General features: G+C 42.9%; 1 protein-coding gene across 1 annotated transcript in view; it reads right to left on the bottom strand.

Moving 5' to 3' along the window:
* The window catches only part of DDRGK1 (DDRGK domain containing 1), a 141954-nt gene that overhangs the window by 11152 nt on the left and 109659 nt on the right, over window positions 1-21143 (bottom strand). Inside the window, exon 6 of the mRNA XM_082263477.1 lies at window positions 6904-6942. Within this exon, the coding sequence (XP_082119603.1) occupies window positions 6904-6942 (39 nt within the window). The remainder of the gene's footprint in view (window positions 1-6903; window positions 6943-21143) is intronic.

Raw genomic sequence — 21143 nt, 5'->3', positions numbered from 1 at the left:
TTGTCGCGGCCGACCCAGCGCGGAGCTATGGCCTGCACGCGCTCGTAGGCTGAACTGGGGTGACCACCGGATCTCAACATCCAGCCCGTCGCCCAGTTCAGCTTTCTTGCTTGAAGATCTCACAGGAACACTGGAGAAAAAAAGCTGTCTAAAAATCCTTTAAGAAAAAAATTCTTGCCAGGACCTAAGATCCCAGCAAGGTATCTAGGTCCTTACTCCTAACTAGACAGAAAATAACTCATTTGCTGAGGGAGAGAGAGAGAGAGGATATACCCTCTGGGACTGCCCCTAGGGTGTGGCCAGAGCTTTTTAATTTCCTGTCTAGTCCTGCTCCTGTGGAGGCAACATAACCCGAAGGTGGTGCATCACCGAGGACTACGTCTGTCAATGAGCGCTAGAGAAATAAACATTCACAAAACTCCAGGTAGGTATTGCCAAAGCTTTTTGGACAAGGTCCACATAATGGCGCAAATGGGAAAGATAAAAGAATATTGCTACCCAACATCAATCATGCTTTTGAAGTTAATACCTAGAGCGGTAGCAGGAGTCCAGCCTCATGGTGTCATGGTATGGCAAAAAAAAAAGAACCCTGGACTGATTAAGACTGGGTTCACACTTATGTGAATTGGATGCGGGTTTCCCGGCATCCAATTTGCATGACAGGAGACTGTGCCCGCCTCTCAATGGAGCGGTTCACACATCTCTGGGGCGGCTGCGTAGCGGATTGCACTCGGTCCTGTGCGTCTTTGGATCCTTTTCAGGTCCGAATTCAGGCCCAATTTATCCCTGAAAGAGTACAGGGATGCACCGAACCCCTGCTGTGAGCCACATCCGTATTAAGTACTGTCTTAAAAAAAAAAAGAGATATAAATCCTAATATCACCATATACAACCTCTATTGTCTGGAATGGCAAGAGCAGGGGTAGGCAACCTTTCAGTAGCTGAGATCTACCTGCACAACATGGAGGATACCACAGATCCTGGATAAGGAGGGGGGGGGGGGTGCTTTAAAATAAATTAATAACCATCAAGCTCCCATCAAAATCACAGCGTAGTGCCCTAAGCCCCCCCCCCGCCTCCCTCTATCCCACAGTAGTGTCCTCTGCTCCCCCTCACATCATCTCCCCCACAGTAGTGGCCTCTGCTCCCCCCCCAATACAGTAGTGTCTTCTCTACACTCCAGTGTCCTGCCCCCCTTCACATAACCCCCCACTGTAGGAGTGTCCTGTGCTCCCCCCTCCATAGCAATGTGTTCTGCCCCTTCCCATCACCCCCCCCCCCCGCTGTAGTGTTATGTGCCCTCCATAGCAGTGTCCTCTGCACCCACTCACCCCCCCCACCTCCCTCTATCCCACAGTAGTGTCCCCTGCTCCCCTTCACATCATCCCCCCCTACAGTAGTGTCCTCTGCCCGCCAACCCCACTGTAGTGTTTTGTGCCCTCCATAGCAGTGTCCTCTGCACCCCCCCTTCACATCCATCACACCCACTGTAGTGTCCTGTGCCCCCCTTCGCAGCCCCCCCCCCCCCGTAGTGTCCTCTGTATCCTTTATGATCCGCCCATGTAGCGTTCTCTGCCCCCCTCACAGCAGTGTCCATTGCCCCTTCACATCACCCACCCGCTGTAATGTCCTCTGCCTCCTTTATGACCCTACCATGTAGTGTCCTCTGCCCCCCTCATGCCCCCCCCCCCACCCCATCACACAGTGTAGGTAGCAGTCTTCTACCTTACACTGGTGTACACTGCGCAGCCATAGAAAATGCAGATTAAAAAAAAAAGAGAAAAAACACTCCCCCTGGATGGTGGGTGGGAGTCAACTTTTCACATGAACAAGCTAGTGATTGGTTGCTCGGACAGCCCAGCTTCCTAGCAACCAATCACCTACTGGTTAATGTGAACAGAAAACTTTTGCTCCCACCCTCCATCCAGTACTGTGATATGTCCCGCTCTCTGAGGGAAGGGGGGCAGCGGAGTCTGAGGGGGGGGGGGAGGGGCAACCAGCAATGCAGGGCGTTGTTTCCGATCTTCCCGTCGGTTGACTGGTGGATCAGGATTGGCGGCTTGCTGACTCCTGATCCACAGGGAGAACTGATCCCCATGATGGGAGGTAAGCTTCTTCCCTGCTGGGCACTATGTATGAATTTTCTGCTTCCCTTCTGCCCAACACTCAAAGCATCAACGCCATCATCCAACCAACTAGCATTTTCAAAAGGTGAGCCCAGTGATGGCAGCCTATTTCTTTTCAGTATTTCTCCCTAATTTTCCTGTTTTGTTCAACACCCACTACTACCCAGGTGTCTTTGGGGCTACAGCACAACACTTTCCACACATATGTAAAAAAATTGCTTTTTTTTGCTAAAAAAATTACATAGAACTCCTAAACATTACATATTTTCTGCAAGCAGAGGCCCTGGAGAATAAAATGGCGGTTATTGCAATTTTTTATGTCACATATTTGCACAGCAATTTATAAAAAACAAAGTAAAAATTAACTTAAAAGCATTTTGGTGCACACAAACACAATATAATACCCCTATTTTTTTTTGGGGGGGGGGGGGGGGTGAGTGTAAACTATAAAAGTTTACTTTGCGCTGAGGAAATAAATGCCTAATATATCAAGATTTTAAACTTCGCACACCCGTGAAATGGCAACAAACTCTGTCACCTGAAACTCTTCATAGGCGATGCTTAAAGAGCCTTTACAGGTTACCGGTTTAGAATTAAACGTGAGCGCTGGTGCAAGAAATAGTTGTTGCTGCAGAGTGGGAGCCCTTAGACATGCAGCAATGCTTACCGCCCTCTGAAAAGTGTTTTGTGATGGATCACTTTTTTTGGAGGGTGGGTATGGCCGCAGTTGGCAGGTGTTCAGGAGGTGCTACTGCCGCCTCCTTCCTGATTTTCTTTTCTTTTTACATTGCAGGACCAAACTGTCCCCTGTAAGCCAAGCAGTCCATGGAGATCTCCTCTGCAAACTGCAGGATCTCACCAGATTTCACATAATCCTGCGGGATTTTAGGAGGGGGGGGGGGGTATGCATGTTTTTTCTATAGAAGATGTGTTCAATGAGTGTGCAGGTGCATTACCTTTCCCTGTGGGGGGGAGCATAAAATACGTGAAATGTGTGCCGGGGAGGGAGGGGGGAGGGGTCAGATAATCCTCTGCCTGCACACAGGCATTGGAGCACTAAACCTAAACACGCTAAACTTGCACAGGTGTCAAACTGGCGGCCCTCCAGCTGTTGCAGAACTACAAATCCCATGAGGCAAGGCTGACAGTTACAAGCATGACTCCAACAGGCAGAGGCATGATGGGACTTGTAGTTCCGCAACAGCTGGAGGGCTGCCAGTTTGACACCCCTGTAAAAAGGTATTCAAAGTAACTTAACTCTACAATTAATGTGATTTTATTGTATTTTTCGTAATCCAGGTAAAGGTCCACTGAAAAGTAGAACTAAACTCTCTCAATCAACACTATTTAAATCATTTTGCTGTTAGCATTAGTAAATAGATAGGAAAGTATATTATATTTATAATAATATAAAAATAAAAAAAACTTTTTTTTATTTTTTTTATTTCTTCAGTTACTTCCTGGTTTCTGACCTAGGCCAAAATGATGTCATACATCCCAGGAGTCTTCATGGGCATTTTTTATTCCTTTCTTTTGGAGGAGGGGTGTAACGTTAAAAAACCATACCCCGTGGAGAAACCATACCGTCGTCACTTCCGGTCTGAAACAGCTGAGCAGCGCAGCAGTGCGCATGCTCAGAGCCCCGGATACGTAAATGAACATGAAAGAATTTGACAAGTGCGCATGCTCGGTGGGCATGAAATTCTCACGGCACTGTGTGTAATGTTATACTTGCGGCGGGTACATTAAAACACTTCGGCTGCAACATAAATCATCTCCTCTGCTATCGCTGTAACTTCCCTCATCTCCGGTAATAAATATAAAAGCGGCGGCGGGAGTATGAGATGTAAACGTGACGGCGATCGCGGCTCCGTGATCCGCTTTTATATTTATTACCGGAGATGAGGGCAGTGACAGGGCGAAGAGCGGAGATGATTTATGTTGCAGATAAGCTGTTTTAATGTAAGCGCCGCAAGTTTAACTACCGTGAGAAATCCATACCCTCCGTAGCTGAACCGGAAGTAACGAGGGTATGGTTTTTTCACGGAACAGGGGCCTTTCCCAACTAAGCACACCCTCCACCTGCATGCTTAAGCTAAGGGCAGATAGATTCCAGGAAGTAAATGCTACATGAATCAGCTGCCCTTACTCAAGATGGCTGCAGCTAGAAATACTAGGGGAGTGGTTTTCTAAGCCATTTCTTAACAAAATAAAGCATGAAAACATGAATATATGAGGGAGTTTGCTCTAAAATACGGTGTCTTTTGTTTTTTGGTGCTCACAGTTAAATTTCCCTTTGACTGAACATGTTTCACCAAAGGCCTGAGACACCATCAGATGCAAATTTGATTTAAAACAAATTGTAGTATTTCGAAAAATGACACTGATGCCATGTCTACAGACACTGAATCTATAAGTCTGTTTTTAGAGATGGAGAGGTCGTTTTCCCCCAAATTATATTATGTGATTCGTTTAGGTGTGTTTTTTTTGAAAGGTTCATCTATGACACCCTTGCGTAAAATATTTCTGAGTGTTTGGAATATAGAGGAACACCAGACTGGAAAAGAGGCAGGACAGTAGAGGAGACGTCTTCTTCTTCATAGCGTTGTGCTGGGCAGTAGCCAAGCTGGAGAACTGACCTCTACGGACCGCAGGTTGTAAATTTTAACAGTCCATGGAATTCAGTTCTCAGAGCTGGACCAGCCAACAAGTCCTCATCATCTTGTCTTGTAGGATCTCCAACGGCACAAATATTACCATGGGGAAAAGGCACGGCAAGCTGGATAAGATCAAGAGGAACCAAATGGCAGGACTTCACCTCTCTCCACCAAATGAACAGAATCTAAAGTCATATACAGGTGTCACTGACTTGTCTCTAGGTTGCCTCTGGAAACAGACACAAGTCCTCCCTCCACTAACCGCTATTTTCCCTTTGCTACCATCAGATGTCTCTTCCCTTCTGATTTATAACTGGCTGCTTATTAGTAGAGATACACCTTAAGAGTACAGTAAGGAGGCCCACTAAGATGGTTGTTGAGTGTAAACTTGTTCATGTTTGCAAAGAATACAAAGTAAGATGGATCTATAGTTACGTATACGTTAAGAATGGACCTAAACTTTATGAGGGAAAAAAAACAAAAAGAAAATCCTACTGGGGGGGGGGGGGGGTATTGTGGGGGGCAGAGGAGAGCAACTTTTTAAAAAGATTGAGGGTCTGCTTTTTGTAAAGCTTTTACAGTTCATCAGCCAAAATATAGTTTAAAGTGGAGTTCCACCCTAAATTTATACTTACCTCCATCTTCTCGCTCCGGGTCACCTGAAAAACAAATGGATAATCGCATTTTTTTTTTTTTTTTACTTACCTCGTTTAGAAGATAATATACTCACCTTACTTCCTTCTTCCTCCCCTCGGCGGCCGTGGCGATTCGTCACTTCCTGTCTTGCAATGATTCCTGGGAGCTGAACGTCATCGCTCCCAGGAATCAATGCGCCTGCACCGGCCCCGACGTCAGTTCCGGTGCAGGCGCCGTCATACTTTGCAAAACAGCTTCTGGGCATGCCCAGAAGCTGTGCAGGGATGACGCTGCGGTACCGGAAGTGACGGCGGGGCCGGTGCAGTGCATCGTGGGACCGAAGAAGACGGAAGAGGACACAGAAGAGGATCGCGCTGGCTTCAAGCTGCCCACACCTGAGATGGCAGCGCTGGAGAATACATTTTCAAGGTAAGTATTTCTTCTAAAATGTAAGTGCAACCCGGAACAGATTAGAGGCTAGCCATTGTGGAATGCACTAGCCCTGACTGTCCGGGGGGTATTTTTATTAAAAAAAAAGTTCACTGGGTGGAACTCCGCTTTAAATAAGGAAAAAAATTAGTAATTTGCACCTGGCACCAAAACAATCCTTCTAAAATAAATATTCTATATTTTTGGTACTGTAGCAGATTTTTGGTGCCCATGATTACCCACCAATCAAATTGGTGAAAAAACGACACTCGATCAAATGTCTGCAAATTTAGCAACACGCCCAGACCCTTTCTTGCGCATAATTTCTGGACGCATCCACTGAACTTTGACTATTGGAATCAAGTAGCCCCCTTTCACCTATGGGGTCATGAACTGTCGATACTCCAAGGATTCTATCCTTATGCTGTTTAAACACGGCACTGAGACTGGTCGGTCTACTTCGACCCAACCATTTTGAGACCTATTTTTGGTTCCCACTGGATTTACATCTGCCTACTAGTAGCCTGAAGAAACTCGAAATGGAAATATTCCACTCCATCTCTATCAAGCGCTTCATCTCCAGATGGCAAGCATTCATAGGACACAGCCTACCTCATTCGGAGGTTTCTGCTCTTTTGTCTTCCTTCCATTTTTCGTATTAACCTCACCATTTCAATGCCTTCACTGCAATGGTTGATCGCATCATTTCTTCAGCCCTTGATGACTCAGAAGAAGCTTTACTGATCTAGTGCTCCTAGTTGTTCTAGGTTTATGCTGTTATCTGTTTTTACACTTACTACTTTGGCCAAGCACAGACCCTCTTGGGCCGGTGACGACCCATGTGGGATTTTCCATCCACATCTCCCCGCTTCCTCCTCTGGAAGCTGCTTTCTAACACATATGTGGCATGTATAGTACTCTGGTGGATCATTTTTTTAGGCCTTTGTTTCAACATCATTGCTGTGCTGGACTATGTTATATTTTCCTGTGAAATCCAAAAAAAGTACAAAAAACAAAAAAACAATTGGTAAAAACACCAGAGACCGGTCACTCACCTTGATGTAGTTGATAAACTCTGTAAGGAAACTACGCGTCTGCAGGGGGAAAAAAAGAAACACATTAGGACCTGCTATCAATGCACCACTGCGTAGCACTAATAGACAAGAAGCAGAAGTTGATTATGTCATTGGAAATATGGCTTCCTCTAAATATTATAATTATAAGAAGTAAATAAAGACATTGTTTTAATACATAAACACACAACAATACTATATTCTACATCAAGACAATTTCCTTCTAATACAATTTCACAACCTGCAATAAAAAGCCTACCGTTAGTTCACCGGTAACGGTCTTTCTTACGAGCCTTCCAGGACGGCCCAACGTGAGAGATGATAGGCTCCTTTGTTAAAAGGCCCCACCCTTCCCTCTGTCCCTCAGTTGTAAAAAAGTATCTTTCACAACCAATTCCGAGGGAAGTGTTCTTCATAATTCTATGAATTATGGTACTTACCACCTAAGTTTATCCATATTACCATATACCCTTTTAACAAGGGCGGGTAGGCCGGCCGTCCTGGAAGGCTCGTAAGAAAGACCGTTACCGGTGAACTAACGGTAGGTTTTCTCTCCTCGCCTTCCAGAACGGCCCAACGTGAGAGGATAATAGATTACCTTCATGCCTACCTTAGCACAGACTGAGTCCCCAGCAAGTGACTGCAGCAAAGCACAGACTGAGTGCCCAGCAAGTGACAGCAGCCAGGCCCAGCACAATTCACCAAATACAGAACCCTGTAATTAGACCAACTCCTACACAAGTTTGAGCCAGGCTTATGACTGGGTGCTAGGACCTGACTACTTCATACTGTAACCACCACCGCACCACACGCCCCGTCTTTAGATGTGGTCAGCACTGTAGCTGGTGCTTAGAGCCGAGCAGACATCCGACGTGGTTTTGTCAGCGCTTTAATTCAAGAATTTGTTCCAAAGGTCAGAGTGACACGATATGAGTGACAACTAAAAACTAAAGCTAGAGGATGAAAAACACATTCAAAATCTCCCGTAATGTGCAGCTCAATAAAGAAAGAATCCTATAGATGGCCCTAAATAGTAACAATTGAATGGACTTGTTGAAGACATTTTGTAGCTTCTGCAAACCATACCTTCAATCGATATCAAAGCCAAAAGCAAACATTTATTATATTGCAGCTTACCAACTCCTAGGTGTGATGGCTGCATTATTGTTTTCTATTTCAGGCTTTCTTTCTTTTATTTTCACCCGGTGATCCAGCCAGTTTTTTTTGTTTTTAACAGAAAAAGCGCTTTTGCAGTTACAGAGATGGCACAAACCATTTAACACTGGCAGGGGTGCTTACAATGATCAGCTATTGATGGAAAGCCTTTTTTCCAAAAGGATAAAAAAATGTTTGTTGCAAGCTGGAGTTTGGCTTAAAATTGCGGTGTATTTAAATCTGCTAGTACATCCAACATTCCCCTTCCCCCCAGACTGACAATACTTCGGCTTTTTTTTTGTTTAGCTAGATTTAATGAAACATCTAATAAACTGTCACCAGGACAAGGACATAGACCATGGAAAGGTTGACGTGTTTCACACTGACATGTCCTGGTGGCAATTTTATACATGTTTCAATAAATATATTGGACCGGCAGAGGTATGCAGCCTATTTCTCTCCGAAATACTGGGATCAAATGTCAAGTTTCTCAAAACTGAAATCTTTAGCAAGGAAAAACTGGACTGTCGGGGAGAGAGGAAGGAGCGTGTAGAAGAGGTTTTACTTACTGGGATCTGGTGAGTCTGGAGGTATTCCTTTACTGGGTATCTATATTCCACCTTACCCATACCATATGAACTTGATCTAATAACCAAACCAGCATTAACGACTCCTGATTTGAAGTCCGGCATCTTTGCATCTAAAAGTTTATCTTTACCCTGTTTACGGTATATGCTATATACCCGATTCATCTTATTAAACTTAATATACGCTGGATTTCCTAAGCTGGTGTCCAGATCAAGTCTGTGGATAGTTAAAGGTTTAGATATCTCCTGCAAGCTCCTTGAGCAATTTCCTGATCCTTCAAATTCAGTGTTTGAAATTGAAGGTCTCCCTATATTTCTGTGGCTTGGCTCGTGTCTTCTCTATGGTGTGACGCATGCTTAGCAGGTGACTCCGCCTCTCTTCCCACCTGGGGGCCAAATCCATCTACAGCCTCCTTCAACATTTATGGGTCGAAGTTCTTTTTGAGAATGTTCACTTGTGAATGATGTTCATCAGACTCCTGAGGAAGCCATTTTGAAGATGGTGAAACATGTTGAGCAGACATAATCAAGTGCCTTCTTGTTGCTTTTACACTGTTTTAAAAGTATTGTCTTTGTAATTTTTTTGAATAAAATTTATTTGTACTTTTACAAAAAATGATTTTTTTCTCCATCATATACATTTATTGGCACCTTTAAAGTCCCATTACTCCAGCCATTTGCTCTTGACTACTATTTAGGGATGTGGTGCATCAAATAAATTTAATCTCTAGCAATATATTCCATATAAAAAGGAAAAACTACAAATGAAGAAAGAAGTCTCAATCTAGTGCTATCAAAAGAATAGGAGACAACTAGAATCGGCCACGATAAAAAACCAGAAGGTGAAATTCAAGAACCAAGTTGGGCCACGTGACCAGGACCAAAACAACAGAATGCAAGACAATACAACAGACCTGGAATCAGAGAAGTTTTCTCTGCCTATAGTCTCTGTTGGTTACCCCAAGGAGTTATGACTCCCTGAACCCCTTTTTTACACCTGCAAAGTAAGGGTACTGCATGTATATCTACTTTTTTTTATTTTATATAGTTTTTCTTTTATGCTTTCTCTTTTTAGAAGAACCAACTTTGGTAACCTGACCAGGACCAAAACGAGAGTATGCACGATAATACAATAGGTTACTCCAATGAGTTATGACTCCCTGATCCCCTTTTTTTTGCATCTGCAAAGCTAGGGTACTGTATCTATATTTACTTTTTATATAATCATATACTTTTCTATCTTTTTATATCATTTTTCTATTATGCTTTTTAGAAGAATCAAGTTGGGCAACCTGACCAGGACCAAAACAACAGTATGCAAGACAATACAAAAGGTTACTCCAAATAGTTATGACTCCCTGAACCCCCTTTTTACATCTGCAAAGTAAGGGTACTGTATCTATATCTACTTTTTTTTATTTTATATAGTTTTTCTTTTATGCTTTCTCTTTTTAGAAGAACCAAGTTGGGCAACCTGACCAGGACCAAAACAACAGTATGCAGGACAATACAATAGACCTGGAACCAGAGAAAGTTCTTCTGCCTATAGTCTGCATGGTTACCCCAATGAGTTTTGACTCCCTGAACACCTTTGTTACATCCGCAAAGTAAGGGTACTGCATGTATATCTACATTTTTTATTTTATATAGTTTTTCTTTTATGCTTTCTCTTTTTAGAAGAACCAAGTTGGGCAACCTGACCAGGACCAAAACGAGAGTATGCACGATAATACAATAGGTTACTCCAATGAGTTATGACTCCCTGATCCCCTTTTTTTTGCATCTGCAAAGCTAGGGTACTGTATCTATATTTACTTTTTATATAATCATATACTTTTCTATCTTTTTATATCATTTTTCTATTATGCTTATGCTTTTTAGAAGAATCAAGTTGGGCAACCTGACCAGGACCAAAACAACAGTATGCAAGACAATACAAAAGGTTACTCCAAATAGTTATGACTCCCTGAACCCCTTTTTTACATCTGCAAAGTAAGGGTACTGTATCTATATCTGCTTTTGTATTTTATATAGTTTTTATATTATGCTTTCTCTTTTTAGAAGAATCAAGTTGGGCAACCTGACCAGGACCAAAACAACAGTATGCAGGACAATACAATAGACCTGGAACCAGAGAAAGTTCTTCTGCCTATAGTCTGCATGGGTACCCCAATGAGTTTTGACTCCCTGAACACCTTTGTTACATACGCAAAGTAAGGGTACTGCATGTATATCTACATTTTTTATTTTATATATTTTTCCTTTTATGCTTTCTTCTCTTTTTAGAAGAACCAAGTTGGGCAACCTGACCAGGACCAAAACAACAGTATGCCAGACAAGGTTACTTTAATGAGTTATGACTCCCGGAATCCCTATTTTGCATCTGCAAAGCAGCGGTACAGTAGCTATATCTACTTTTTATATAATTATATAAAACCTGATGGTTTCTGGAATGACTCCTTTATTTCTGTATGTCTGCGGGTTTTGAGTATATATATATATATATATATATTTATTTTATTTTTTTTAAACTAAAAAGCATTGTGTGTGCTTGGAATGGGGTTATCTGTACTTCAATGTCGGGGCTCTAAGCAAATTGCCGATTGCAGTTTACAAAGGAGTGATAGACAACCCTGGGGAAAGAATTATGAAAAACCACAAAACAATAGTGGGGAAAACCAGCGTTTTTTTGTTTTTCTTTTCTATGGCACTGTGTGCATATTTTTATGTTTCAATATTTTTTTTATTAACCACTTAAGCCCCGGAAGATTTTACCCCCTTTCTAAACAGGGGGTGTTTTTCGATTCGGCACTGCGTGACTTTAACGGATAATTGGGTGGTCGTGCGACGCTGTACCTAAACAAATTTGACGTCCTTTTTTTCCCCACAAACAGAGCTTTCTTTTGGTGGTATTTGATCACCTGTGCGATTTCTTGATCATGCGCTATAATCAAAAAAAGTATTTTTTTTATATGAAATTCCCCAAAAAAATGTAAAAATCAAAATTTTTTAAAATTTTTGGCCAATTTGTTTTCTGCTACATATGTTTGGTAAAAAAAAAAATCACAATAAGCGTATTTTGATTGGTTTGTGCAAAAGTTATTGCGTTTACTAAGGGAAAGATTTTTGTCATTTTTGTTGTTTTTTTTTTTTAACGAGTAATGGCGGCGATCTGCGATTTTTTTTTTGCGGGACTGCGACATTGCGGCGGACAGATCGGACCCTTGACTGACATTTTTGACACTTTTGGGGGTACCAGTGACATTACATATGCACTGTTATTGTAAAAATGACACTGGCAGGGAAGGGGTTAACTTTATTAGAGATGCAGTGACTATGTGTGTCCCTAGGGGCGTGCTTCTTACTGTGCAGGGATGTGGCTGTGTGTGTAACAGCACAGATCAACGGTCCTACATAGCAGGACCGTTAGATCAGTGCTTTTACACAGGGAAGAATGACTTTCTCCCTTCACAGCGGAAAAATCGCGAGTGACCGGCGGACATCGGGTCCGCCGGTCACACGCACGGAGGTGTCTGTGAACGAGGCGGGAGCGCACCTCCAGCGGCGCGCGCCCACCTGCCTGCTATTGGCTCCCAGGCTAGTGACGTACCGGTACGTCACTTTGCCTGGCCGGGGCTGACCCCCGCAGTATATGTACTTGCGGCGGTCGGCAACCGGTTAATATAACAATACACAAATCTAGCATGCATTATCAAAATTCTCCAGTTAGAAAATCAAATGTTAGGATTTAACGTTCATCGCAAACAATAAATAGCCGAGCTAGACCAATGTAGCAATGAACTATCTAGGAACATATAGGGTAGGGATTAAGGGGGGGTACAGGGTGGGGTTTTAGGGGAGTGGGAAGAAGGTTCCAGGACTTGTTTTTAGAAGGGTGTTTCAGGAGACGTAGTAGGCGCTGGAGTAACATTATTTAATTTTTCAGGATTTTAGGTTAGCAAGTGGGGATCAGCCATATTACCTAGAGTTCCATATCTTTTAAGTATGTTTGGGACCAAAAGGACCAATGGGAGTGAAAGGATCGGAGGGAATAATGGTTCCATGTGATCGACCTTTCGTAAATGAAATGTAGATTCACCCTGTAGATAACTTCCGAGATCTCAGGGGCAATGTGTGCATATTTTTAAATGGGTCCTAAGACAATAGATGGCAGATTTCAAACATAATGGGCCAGGCCAGGGGAGTCAACATTAGAAGATAGATCCCTAACAAGGTAACACAAAGTAGAAGAAAAAATCGAAAAAATACTTATCTACCTATACCATTGCTGTGAATTCTTACTCTACTGACCTGACGGTGAAAGTGGATTTCTTGTACAATTGTCTCGAAGAACAAACTATTATTACAAATAAAAATGTCATGGGCCATACCAATGTTTTTTTATTTTACCACGCCTGCACTAATGGGGCTACAACCACTACTACATAAACCTGCCAACCCTATAACATAAGTTACCTGCGTTCCAGGTTTGGAATGCACGGTGTGACGCAACCACCCAGCTGGAACGCAAGCCGGAACACTCCGCTCGCCACTCTGCATGATAGCGGTTGTATGTCACAGAGCCTGTATATTGATGCCGTTTTTACCCATTGATGGGAAATAAACTATTTTTTAACTATACTACACTATCGGAGCATTCTTTCTTTGCATACCCTTGCCCCATACTGATGAGAGGAAAAAGGTGAGGAGGAATCCATCCTTTACCCCATTGTAGGAGCAACAGAAGGGAATCCACCTTGGCCCGGAGGGCCTACAAGCGTGATCGGTCTTAGTGCTATACGGCACATAAGACGGAGGGCCTATAAGCGTGATCGGTCTTAGTGCTATACGGCACATAAGACCCACTACTTCTGGTAAGTGGCCCATCTTTAAAAATTCACAGAAAAAGGAATCCATGCCACCAAAAGTCACGAGCCATATTGGATAAACTGAGCACAGAGCACCTGCAGTTTGATTTAAGAAGATTTGCATAATAAATCATTTGGACTTTACTAATCATTGTCACTATTTTTGATGGACTTTCAATCAATTGCACTTTAATTATTATATATTTTTTTTTTTATTTGCACTAGTGTTATATTTATTGATCATTGCACTATTGTATGGTTCAACACTGGAATATTCACCTATATATTTATGCGACTTTCTAGATTTGTCATATATATAATTTATATTTTTTAATTGTTTGCATATGAACCTATCAGCACTAGTTATTTATACGATTTTGAATACTGCACATAGTCTCAATAGCAAGCGCTGTAGATAGTCTTGATCCACAAGACTATTTTTGACACATTAATCCTACCCAGGGGCGTAACTACAGGGGTTGCAGGGGTTGCAATCGCTACCGGGCCCCATGCTCCAGGGGGCCCGGTAGCAAACCAGTGGGTGAATTTCTAGGATCTCAAAGGTCACACTTGCGACCGGGCCCTGGCATTTCACCACTGTGGGGAGGCCCCAAGATTGCAGGAAGGGGGCCCACTGAAGAACTTGTGAAAGGATCCTGATGCGGGACCATAATAAAAGGCCATGCAATGAGATTAAAGAGCCCCAGGATTAGTGGGAAGAGCCCCGGGCTTGAAGGGAAGGGCCCCGGCCAGGGGTCTGGGGGGCCCTTCATGGTTTCTTGCATCGGGGCCCTGAAGGTTCTAGTTACGCCTCTGATCCTACCCCTATAGCTGCTGATCACATCTTATAACACGTTCCGTTAAATTTATTCCGTTAGGCGCGGGGGATACACTTTAAGTGATATCTTTTTTTTCAAATTGTAAGGAAACCTGAACCGTGGCAAGAATCAAGTGCTTGCAGGTTTGTATTTCCTAACGGAACTGAACTGAAAACACAAAATACATTTTTAAATAAGCAACTGAAATAAAAAAAAAAAAAAAAGGAAAACAAGGAAAAGTGATGAAAAATTCTTATTATTATCCTGACTAAAACAATAAAAAGGTTTTTTAAATATTTCATTGAAGTTTTCATAGGTTAAAATTGTATTGCAAAAAAAGAGATGTGTCGACAGAGGTAATACCAAAAAAAAGACAGTTTGTCAATGTATAAAATAAATATATAAAAAGGTTTGAATGAGGTCTAAAATGATCTTGCGTTGATTTTTAAAATTAACTCTGATGGGAAATTCCTTTAGCGTCATTGCAGGTGTCTGCCTGTGTTTGTTACTCTTTTTTAACTTCCGATAAGAAAAATAACTGCTGATGACAAAAGTAAAATGGGGATAGTCCACTTCCATGGGTGAGCAGATGGGTCAATATGGGATAAAAGTAAAAAATCAGAGGGTCAAAATAAACTACAACATGGTTCAAAAATAGGTCAGAAAAATGATTAAAAATAAAAGATGAAAGAAAATTAAAGTAGGTCCAAAGGTTACCCCTTTTTTTCCCTTAATGCATTCAGATTATTAAATTAAAAAAAGTCTAAGTAGGTTTATTACCCCCTAGTCCAGGATCCATTACCGCCACTCCCTGAACTTCCCTGGACCTCAACAGACACTGAGGGGAGCGGACTGGTAGACTCCTGGTGCCACCAGTCAAAGTGTTGGGGTGAGGGTACAGGAGTATGGCTTGCCGGTGCTGTCTATGTCTATGAACGCACACAGCTTGGCTCAGGGAAGGAGCACGCACGGGTGTCTCCACAGCACACAGCTAGCTAAGGAGACGTCCATAAATGGGGAACCCAGGACAGCAACCTTGAGACCCCTAGATACAGGAGGCAAGGGACTTTTCAGAAGAAGAGGACCTCCCCTGCCAATCATGCAAGCTCTTATATTCCAGTGCGTCTGGTAAATCCAAAGAAGATCTAAAGCCAGAATGTAATGTGCGTCTAAAGGTACGGGTATGTAGACATCGAAAAAGAAAAAAGTTTCAATCACTGGAAAATTTTACTCATTTCCTTGTTCCCCCAATATATCTTCTGCTTATTCTATAAATAAAGACAAGTGGTCAGAGCAACTTCCTTATTTGTATTATACTTATATTAACTCATTCTTCTATTTTTTTATCCATATTTTATACAGTATATGCACAATATATTCCAAACTGGTCTTCTAAGAGACGCCCTATGAGGGAATCATTTTCCACACTTGTGTGGCTGTGATTATATAAGCATCATTGGAGGTTGTCAGGTGCTTTTATCATACATCTTGTTTTCTAAAATATAATATATACAGTAGATATTTAGTGATTTCTAGCATAATAAAATGGTGTGAGACTTAAAATTGTAGTTGTGATTTTATTTTTATTTTTTGAGGAATGGGAGGGTTCACTTTGAGCTCTCATTTTGGTTATTACTCTACTATAGCATAGTGTGAGCCCTCTTCTTTTTGCTATTGATCCCCTTCAGGCATGGCAGAACATTAGGAAGGGTGCTGTAGAAAGCCAATGCTGCTCAGAATTCTAAAAACACAATCGTAATGTACTCATTTTAGTGACGGTTCACATATGTGCGGCTGCGGCGATCGCATGTAATGTCGGAGCGCACTGCTCCTTCATTACATGCGATCGGCTGTGCGGTGGGAATTCAGCCATACACTTTGTATGGCTGAAATTCGCACTGCACCCACAGCAAAGACGCACATGACCCTTTTTTGAAGCCGCATCAAGATCGGATCGCAAAGTGGTTCACACTAGTGCGATCCGATCCTGTGCGAACTGTCAGATCGCATTGCGATATGCGATCAAACTGGGGGTGTCGTTAACATTTCATTGACACCCCCAGCGTATCGCATATGGCAGTGTGAACTGCCAGGGGTGCGTTTGCGATGCGGAAACAGGCTGCGAATTCGCAGCCTTCCTGCATCGCATAAGTGTGAACCGGCACTTTATCTTTTAAGCTTGCATACTAGTATTTGTGTAACAGCTTAGCATGATAAATAATAAAATGTAATAATATAATGTAATATAAAATTTTTAAACAATAATTTTTTATTTTTTTATGTATGAAAAATTGGCCCCAGGGCTTAGTAAATGTGCAGAAGCTCTGCAGACTAGGGATGCACCGAAATGAAAATTTTGGGCCGAAACCGAAACCGAAAATGCAGGATGCCCTTGGCCGAAAACCGAAACCGAAACCGAAAATGACTTTTTCCCCAAAAAAAATTTGAAATGGATAGAACAGGGACATAAACCAAAAACAGGCAGCGACGTACACCTACACCTGTCGCTGCCACCCTGTCACAGTATATGTACTGTGATGGGTTGGCAAGAGGTTAATTTAATTACCAATGGTATTTGTATTATGAGGCATGAGGGGTTAATGTATTGTCACTGCTGGTCACTCATCTATTAGTGACTGACCAGTGGCAGGTAATTAACCCCTTTGTGCTGCATTAGTGCAACCAGTGTTAATTAACACTGACACTGGTTGCACTAATGCAGCACAAAAGGGGTTAATTAACTGCCACTGGTCAGTCACTAATAGATGAGTGACCAGCAGTGACAATACATTAACCCCTCATGCCTCATAATACTAATAGCATTGGTAAGCTGCCTCAGCTCCCCTCCCCCCTCCCCCACTGCCTCAGCGTCCTCCTCCTCGGGTGTCCTCTCCTGCATTCAAAAGTCCCGCCTCTGGCCGGCGGCACCGCCTCTCAATGATGTCCCTACTACTCTGTGCATTATGAATGGACATACTAGGCGGGGGGCGGGGCGAGCGGCCGCTATAGAGAGAACTATTGTGATCCTTCACTGTCAGCTCCTCACGTCTATGTATGAATGAGAACTGAACTGAGCTGACACCGGGCGGGGGGGCGGGCGGAGCGGCCGCTATTAGCTGTGACTATGTGAGAGCTTCTCTTCCTTGTCAGCGGAGATACGTGCCTGTCAGGGAAGTGAAACTCTCACATAGTCACAGCTAATAGCGGCCGCTCCGCCCGCCCCCCCGCCCGGTGTCAGCTCAGTTCAGTTCTCATTCATACATAGACGTGAGGAGCTGACAGTGAAGGATCTCAATAGTTCTCTCTATAGCGGCCGCTCGCCCCGCCCCCCGCCTAGTATGTCCATTCATAATGCACAGAGTAGTAGGGACATTATTAAGAGGCGGACGGCCGGCCAGAGGCGGGACTTTTGAAACCTGCCCTGCGCTGCGCTGCGCCCTCCTCCTTCCCCACGGCGGCCATTTTTATTTTCGGCACTGTTAACCCATTATCGGCCGAAATGAGAGAGGCTCATTTTCGGCCGATAATTTCGGTGGCCGAAATTTCGGTGCATCCCTGCTGCAGACTTCCATCATCCAATCATGTGCAAGCAAAAATACAATTTATTTTCTTTGCAGGTGATTGGCTATTATTGAAAAGAAAGGGGTGCGCTGATTAGGTGAAAGGCTGCAACCAGATGATAGGACGTGTATATGTTTAAAAGTGGTGGTGCGCTTTTCTTAAATGTGAAAAATCATATATTGAACAATATATAATAAAAATGGGAAAAAAAAACCCAATCAAAATCACAGTGATAGGTGAGTAGGTGTAAAATGAACAAACAAAATTGTCAAATAACACTCAATGTGACTATACAAATGAACATTGAAATAAAAGTCCATTGAATAATGTGATCCAAAATGTGAAAAAATGGTGAAGAAAGTCCAATTAAAAATCAAGGTGATGATGTAGTGTTCCCTCCACCGGGTGAAATGCCTCCTTACCTGGCGGAAAGAAGGTAAGTGCCTGATAATAATGTTCTAATATGGAAACCAGTGTTCTATTTCCACCTGCACACGTGCAAGGTCACCCAGGTGATAAATAAATACAAGCCTCTTACCAAATGTAAGAGACAATCAAGCCTCTAAATATCCTGATCATGAGGATGCTTCTTTAACACCATGGATGGATGAAATCATTCACACTTTCTTCCCTCTGTATAAACCAACGTGTGTCTCCTATCCTTTTGGGGTGATAGACTCCCCGCGATGTTCCAAAGTACATAAAAGAATGGATGGGACTAATAGTGCATTACCTTTTATATGCAATTTATTGATATACAGATTTGCACTTACAGTTAGGTTGAAAGTTCGGGCAGAAAATCGTATATTGACAGGCTGAGGATCTCTAGGTGCATCGGGTCCGGCTGCAGCACGGACCGCCGATGACGTAATGACGGCACGCCTCCCTCCTGACGCGTTTCCTCCAATAGGGCTTCAACTTGAGATGGGAGATAGACTAGACTATCTCCCATCTCAAGTTGAAGCCCTATTGGAGGAAACGCGTCAGGAGGGAGGCGTGCCGTCATTACGTCATCGGCGGTCCGTGCTGCAGCCGGACCCGATGCACCTAGAGATCCTCAGCCTGTCAATATACGATTTTCTGCCCGAACTTTCAACCTAACTGTAAGTGCAAATCTGTATATCAATAAATTGCATATAAAAGGTAATGCACTATTAGTCCCATCCATTCTTTTATGTACTTTGGAACATCGCGGGGAGTCTATCACCCCAAAAGGATAGGAGACACACGTTGGTTTATACAGAGGGAAGAAAGTGTGAATGATTTCATCCATCCATGGTGTTAAAGAAGCATCCTCATGATCAGGATATTTAGAGGCTTGATTGTCTCTTACATTTGGTAAGAGGCTTGTATTTATTTATCACCTGGGTGACCTTGCACGTGTGCAGGTGGAAATAGAACACTGGTTTCCATATTAGAACATTATTATCAGGCACTTACCTTCTTTCCGCCAGGTAAGGAGGCATTTCACCCGGTGGAGGGAACACTACATCATCACCTTGATTTTTAATTGGACTTTCTTCACCATTTTTTCACATTTTGGATCACATTATTCAATGGACTTTTATTTCAATGTTCATTTGTATAGTCACATTGAGTGTTATTTGACAATTTTGTTTGTTCATTTTACACCTACTCACCTATCACTGTGATTTTGATTGGGTTTTTTTTTCCCATTTTTATTATATATTGTTCAATATATGATTTTTCACATTTAAGAAAAGCGCACCACCACTTTTAAACAGGTGATTGGCTATTCTTTGTAAAGTGAAGCTTTAGGCTACATTCACATCTTGGCGTTGCTATTTACAGGCGTTATTTAGGCATTTTTTCAGGCGTTTTTTAGGCATTTTTTTCAGGCGTTTTTGTGAAGGCGTTTTTAGGTTGACTAGTGACTAATGGAAAAAAATAAAAACGCCTGTAATCTGCCCAAAAAGAAGCTCATGTACTTTTTTGAGCGTTGGGCGTTTTGCTTAAAACGTCAAAACGCTCAGATGTGAACAGGGGCCATTGAAATGAATAGTATTTTTCTTGTTGGGCGTTTTTTGAGCTGATCCTAGAGCAGAAAATCTCACCAAAAACGCCTACATGTGAACTTAGCCTTACCTCATACACTAAGCTCTGGACAAACTGCACTTGCAGAGTACACAGTCTATTTGCCTTTAGTAAATTTTAGTAAATCGACCCCAGTGTCTCAGAAGTAAAGATGGGCAGAGGGTTATCAATTTTGAGAAAAGCGGTGTCTAAAAATTATAGCACAATTTCAGAATAATGTTCCTCAACGAAAAAGTGCAAAAACTTTAACCATATCATCATCTACAGTACATAATATGTTTTCCTGTGACAGGTCCAAGGTGGGCTTCCTAATCTCCTTGCTCTCGAACAAGGCCTAGGCCTGGGCGAATCCCTTATGGGAGAACGATAATCCTGTGATACTCGATTACCCAAGTTTTGTTGCCTCCTTTTGTAGGGTATTAGATGTGCCTGCTCGCTCTGCCTCTGCTGCAAAGCTGCTCCTGTCCATTCAACAGGGTGTAGGAACCATTGCAGAGTATGCCATCACATTTTGTACATTGGCAGCAGAGGTGGGCTGGAATAATGAGGCCCTAGGGGTCTTCTCCGATGCACTGAAGGACGAAAGGATCTCCCTGACGAGCTTGAGACTTTTTTTCCTGATTTTGATGCTTACCAGGCTTAGGAAGAGACCATTGTTTAAGGAATGCCTGCGGAGGCTTCCTACCAGATTGGCTCCTACGTTTTCTTCCCCACCCATTCCTCACTCACCTCCCACACTTCCTGGGGATGGTGTGTCTGACTGTGAACCCCTGCAACTGGGGTTCATTCGCCTTTTCGAGGCTGAGCGGGCGTTTAGGAGGAAGGAAGGGCCGATGCCTATATTGCGGCCTTGGTGGTAATTTCCTGAAATCTTGTCGTACTGGTCCAGGAAACGCTCGCACCTAAGGTCCTGTCGGGGGCAGATCTTAGGAAGAATTTCCTCGTCCCCAGTTTCCCGTAAAGATAAACCACTAATCACAGTTGTCCTCTCCTGGGCAGCAGGTTCTGTGGTTACTCAGGCCTTGGTGGACTTTATTGACCGTACGTTTGCTGCTGCGAATTCCATACCCTTAAAGCCCTGTGTTTCTCCACTAGTCATCGAGGCGATTGATGGCAAACACCTGCAACCGTCACAGGTTACCCATGAGACTGTTCTGGTTGATATGGCGATAGGGGCT

This window comes from Pelophylax lessonae (genome assembly GCF_965119305.1).
Source record: "Pelophylax lessonae genome assembly, chromosome: 1".
NCBI lineage: Eukaryota > Metazoa > Chordata > Amphibia > Anura > Ranidae > Pelophylax > Pelophylax lessonae.
This window is presented reverse-complemented; position numbering and strand designations above follow the sequence as displayed.